The following is a 6,000-nucleotide window of genomic DNA, read 5'->3' on the forward strand; positions in this document are numbered from 1 at the left end:
AACAATGCAGCACCAGAAGAAGTTTTCTGAACACACACGGCTTGTTTAAAAAGTTCGGTAACGAATTCAGAGGAGCCCCATCCAAGCAGAAAAGAGACGAGTAGATACCGGTTGATCAACGGGTACTCGTACTGGTACATATTTTGTTTTTACGTGGAAATCCATTCGTTGATCTTTGTCATTCGGGCATCAATTATGCACAACTTTCATCTCTGGCTTCCATCCCGTTCTCTCTCGCTAACCTTACTTTAAAAATCGGCTCTAATTTAGAAATAGCAATTTTAATCTTTGTAAGACAAAGGAAAATCACAAAAACAGCATAAAGGATAGACTTAAAAGCGATATAGTGGATTGATCATGGGACTCGGGTGTTATTGCGGTGTTTGAAAGCCCCTATGGTCCATAGCTGATAAAGGAACCGTTGTCATTCTCGTTGGTATATAAAGTTATAAGGTTAGTAAAAAATCTATGTTCTTAATGTTAGATATTTCTTATACACATAGAATGCGTAGGATCTGGTTAAACTCGTATATGGTTTGTTAGACGAGAGGAAAAAACTGACTCAAATGAGGGTTTGAACTGATTTGAAGGCCGCTTGTTTATATATCCTTATTTATCACGAATCTCTATCCTAGCCGGTTACTACTCTTTCTACAGATATTTTGTTATTAAACTAATTTATACCACTTTTTATATACTATCTTTGGGAACTTTATTTCGTTTGTTGGATATGACTTCGATTATTTTCAAGAATCAGCAGTTTTCATTTTTGTTATTTTATTCTTTATTCTCACTGATTCAAAATGACATAATTATTTATGTCATTTACTGCCAGTCTAAATTTAAATTATTATATCCGTAAACCCATTTATTTTCATATTTTGATAGAATTCAATACATTTTATAGTAAATCAGAAAGAATTAATCAAAGAGTTATAACCAAAGATTGAAAAGGGAAAACTTTCATTGCGCGCGCGATCAAAGATTAATGCGGTAATATGTCATTAATCCTATCAATAAATACGTGCAAGGTAACCAGATATTTGTTAAGAATAGAAAGTGAATGAAAGAAGACTGATTTGTCTTTTAGATATTGTGGTCTAAAGACATTATATTTGCCGATTTGTACGTGTAAAACATTATCATACAGGTACTATAGGATGTGGCTTGAAGTGGGAAGCCAAAGTTAAACGCTTTGCACTGGATCGCCAGGTTTTTTGATTAATCAGATAAAAGAGATTTTGGAACGAAAATTAACGTAATATTATATGGTGACCATCGAACCGGATTTCTTGTTTATAAGATATACCAGTATACCACGGTGTCGGAGACGGAGGAGAAAGCGTTTGTTTCACTAAGAATTTGTAAATATTATTGGTTTTAGCAAACACTTCGGAATTATCAGAATACACATGTATTTTCATCGACCTGTGCGAAGTTGTACTGTATAAGCAAATACTTTGTTCCTAACATTAACATCTATTAAGCGAAGTATGAAATATAGTTTATGTATTTTGACGTACTTTTTGTTTATTTGTTTTTAAGGAATTAAAATAAACATGAAACTGCTAATATTTTGTACAGTACTTACCATTCAATTGGTGACCAATTCTCTCACAGGTGAGTCCAATACAATATGTTGCGCATGCGTGTATGATGTCTTGAAACCATGTCAGTTGCAAAGTCCTTCATACAATACTCTTCCTTGAGACAGAGAATACATCTAGTTGCAGAAGGCAGCATTTTCAACACCAGAATTCTTGCATGGCTCTGATAAACAAGAAAAAGAAAATAATCATGAAGCATTTGCATGAATCTCATGATATCAATTACTACTTGGCATTATGTTTGAACATTTATTTTCATAAAGATATACAACAATATAACTGTCGCTTAGCAACCATTGTTAGCAAAGAGTCATACAAAAGAGCGACATTGCGGAAGGAATGAAATGACAAATGGGATTGGATTGGGATCGACGTTGAATTTCATGGGTTTGGATTCATCAATAGAACAACTATTTTTCCGCACCTCGTCACGCAGTGAGATCTTGTCAAAACTTATAGGCCGAGAAATTGGATGGGGCTTCCTTTTACGGGAATCTCTAGGATGCTGTAGTCATGACAACAAAAAACACCAAAAGTGGTCACTAAACTGCAATGCACTATCTAAAAAGTTACTAACTGTTTTCTTTTATGGTAGAATCGAAGCCAATGATGAAATCACCCGAGCTTCACAGATCACGTCGAAGTGTTGTGATCAAAGCTATGCACAACATATGGCTTTCAAGACGTCGCCGTGATGTTGACATGGACAAACTCGTGCTTCTCAGAAAAAAGCTCACGAGAATGAGGAGAAGCTTAGCTGTTGGACCAAGTAAGGAATCACAAGAAAGGCAACTGCGAGTCTTGAAATTCAAGGGTGGGGCTAGGCCGCGAAAAAAAAAGTCATATTTTACAACTCTTATGCTATTTTTAGCATTTTTGTGTCATACCTGGAAAAGGATATAATGCAAGGTCAACAAGTGCACTTCTATCTCCAATTAGACTGACGGTGTGAGAGAGAGAACTGAAGAAGGGCAAGACAGAAAGTTGCCTGTATTGCAATATAACCTTCTAATATTTTTTTGCAATCACATAGTAAGTCCTTTCTTCATTTTCCAGCAAAAGCTATAAAAGTAGAGATAAAATTCTTAACAAGCTGGATGGACGCAATGGAGAATCATACGTCAACGCCGTACCGCATGATGGATGGTAACATACTTGATGCGGTGAGTACAATACTACACATTTACGATTCCCCTTTTTTCATAGTTCCAAAGAAGATCTAAGAACTCGCGTTGCTTGGAAATGTATAGGACCAACTGAGACGGGAGGGGCATTTTTACATTGGCATTTTTATTAGATGTTCTTACAATCTCATACGAAAAGAAGTCGTTTGCAGTGTCTTTATTTGCATGGAGAGGAACAATAGATTAGCCATAAAACTGTAAGTTAACACAAGTAAATCTTACGCTAATACTGTGCGCAGATATTCACAGAGCTCATTGGAGATACAGAATACATTGAATCCAAAGTCATGACGTTAAAGTAAGTTATATTTGCTAATATTTTACTTTATTCTCTTCTACGTTTCGCCCTACACTAATATTCCTTGGGTATATATTACTTGGCATGTTAATTTACTTATACAAAATAAATGGTCTCCAACATGGCGGTCATTATGTCTTTCGACTTTCATTCTCACGGGAGGCGATGCATCCCACAAATATATATATTTTTTCTTTTAAAAAGTAACTAAGAAATCTTAACCAATTTACGCAGGAAATCCAACGACAAAGATCCACAGATTCTCGCTGATATCGAGTTTGATTTCGATCAAAGCGAAGAAGATCCACTTGTGCATCTACGCGAGATCGTGGAATCAGGCAGGATCTCAGGAATGGAAGTGTCTCCCGACTATTTCATTATCTTTGGTAAGTTAATCATATGATCAGGAGAAAATCTCTATTTTTTGATTCAAGTACTCTTAGGGTAGGAGAAGGAATGCAGAAAGAAAGAAATCAAGGAGGAAGAGAGGAAAGAATGAAAGAGTGAGTGAGTAAAAGAAAAAGAGAATATTTTCATGGCTTCCATCATCCCAGTTAACTTCTTTAAAGAGAACGGCAATTTTCTCTTTCGTGAACTAGTGGCATTTGGCTAATTAACAATTACCAGCTTTCATTCATTATCAAGCTTATCTTACAGACACCCAGAAGCCATCAACTCCAAATAAATCAAAACTCAACATCAGGAAAGGTGTCTCTGTTGGACGTTCATGGTAACCCAACATATGCACCAACAGTATTAACTACACTGGCACCTACAACTGCTGTATATACTGGTCCATGTAAGTAGCCCGGCTGTGCCAGGATTATAAATCCTCATCAACAATCATTTGGTTGTATAGATTCTTAAATACAGTTTTTTCGCAGTCAAACTGAGTGGAACTTCAACCTCCTGAAAATAAAAGCCAAAAAATCAAATCGTAATGATTTGATTTTGGAGGACGGAGGAAACCAGAGAATCAGTAGAAAATCTATCAAACCACAGGAAAAACACCAATAAGCAACTTAATTACATCCAGAAATAGTAGCGCAGCGCACACCATTTATTCTTTCCATTTAATACGACAAGACAGTTGTTTCTCATGTAAGATATTTCTGTAACGGGTTCTTGGTCAGTTTCCACTGCGTCATAGTTAACAGAGTGGATCATATATGTCCGCCATATTGTTTTACACTGCAACGCGTTGTCACGTTATGGTGCATGCAGTTCAACCTTAAACGCGAAACAAAGGGCCAGTCCTTTGAAGTTTGCTGGGTTTCACAACCAGTTCCCTCTAGCGTTCACTTACATTCCAATCAATCAATGATCACTTAACTTATTTATTTAACAAAAGTCTTTTTTTTTTTGGCTTTTTAGATCAAGAGTTTCAGTACGCATATCAAGCTCAAACGTCCTTGGGACCCAGACTGAGCGATGGCAGCAACAATGTGACCAACACCTTGAGGACCACATCCAAAATATTGTGAGTAACTAATGATTACTAACGAAATAAGAAACGAATACTCGAGAAAGCTATATTTGTATTTGTATATTTCCAGGTAAAAATCATTTTTGACAACAAGCCAAACTTTGTTGATGACCGAGTAACGAGTATCAGGTAGGTGCAGTATGGGAAGTTCGTCTTAAGAAATCAAAACAATGAACTTTGCACTGAATTCTCCCAAACGTTTGCGCAGACAAGTAGAATCTTCTTCGTAGTTAACCTAAGCGTTTTATAATGTGCTGTTATTGCTTGTTCAGTGAGGGGCCGGATGAGCATCCATTTATTCGCATCGTATTGCGGTTCAAGCCTGGTGATTATGATCCCATGGCAAAGATTCTTCAGCTTGTTAAGTCAGGAATGTTGGGTGATTTACCCATCTTTGAGGACTATCTAAGTAAGTACCATTTCCAATAAGTTACTTTTGGCTTAACTAATAATGAACTTTTTTTGGGTGATATTCGATGTCCTAAGGCCAGCACATCAACGGTCCATGTATGCGCCCTTCCCTAGAATCTCGAACTTCTTTTTGAATTTCTTTTTGGTAATCTTTACTCCTATCGAGTCCAGATTCTGGAAAAAAGAGGCGAAGCTTCTGCGTGGTAGAGCCCTGAGGGAGGTTGTTCCTGAAAGGCGTTTCCAGCAAGCACACACATCCAAATTTTTAGTTGACTTTTATTTCTTGGTTTTTTCAGACGGTGAACTACCAGGTTCAAAGCCACCTGTTTATAATCCGCCCCAAAACACCGAACAAGTGGATCAACTACGACCAACTAAGGCCCTGGTGCCTTATCAACCTCAAGAAAATGTCCAGCCCACCAGCGCCAGTGCCTATTCCGGCCTACGCAACACCATCACCAGGTAACCACTTTGGTACTGGTTTGCATTGTGCTAGCCCATTAGGCTTGCTTATTTGACTTTAGAGACAAAAGAACGTTTGAATTCAGGCTTATTCAGGCCGCGTAAAAAAACGGTATTCAAACTAGTCACTATGTATTGATGAAGGATAAGGTTTATACTATCACTGACAAAGGTCAGTTTTAGTAAATATTTCTATGATTGAGTATAATGTAAATTTATTTCTTATTTCACAGGTCAAGTTCTGTATGGTCATGTAATCTTGATCAAACCTGGTATCCTTCATGGAGATCCAAGGAGCGCAACCGACCAAAATATTATCTGACAAACTATCCGCAACAGCTGTAAGGTAACATTGATCCTTGCGGGGAAATGTCCGATCCTTAGCCTGATTCAATCTGGCAAAAAAAAGTTTCTTAGTCATCGTCTTATGCTGAATAGGCGAATTAAAAATGCAATAAAGAGGTGCCAATTGTATACTTCCTTGAGTACTCCCATGTTGATGATGGCCCAGTATTGCACTTAGACACCGCGTCGTTAACTACTGGGGAATAG

At 37.3% G+C, this 6,000-nt stretch overlaps 1 protein-coding gene across 1 annotated transcript; it reads left to right on the forward strand.

The window, feature by feature from the left end:
* The first annotated feature begins 4,546 nt into the window (after positions 1-4,546).
* Positions 4,547-5,793, forward strand: LOC148913156 (uncharacterized). Its single transcript, XM_089025972.1, has 5 exons — positions 4,547-4,569; positions 4,646-4,704; positions 4,848-4,984; positions 5,283-5,448; positions 5,682-5,793. The coding sequence occupies exons 3-5, from the start codon at positions 4,915-4,917 to the stop codon at positions 5,791-5,793; spliced, it is 348 nt and encodes a 115-aa protein (XP_088882098.1). The 5' UTR covers positions 4,547-4,569; positions 4,646-4,704; positions 4,848-4,914.
* The last annotated feature ends 207 nt before the right edge of the window (positions 5,794-6,000 follow it).

Source organism: Actinia tenebrosa, unplaced genomic scaffold (assembly GCF_029948245.1).
Source record: "Actinia tenebrosa isolate PJP-AT-01 unplaced genomic scaffold, QUT_ActTen_1.0 PGA_scaffold0__85_contigs__length_37466705, whole genome shotgun sequence".
In the NCBI taxonomy this organism is placed as follows: domain Eukaryota; kingdom Metazoa; phylum Cnidaria; class Anthozoa; order Actiniaria; family Actiniidae; genus Actinia; species Actinia tenebrosa.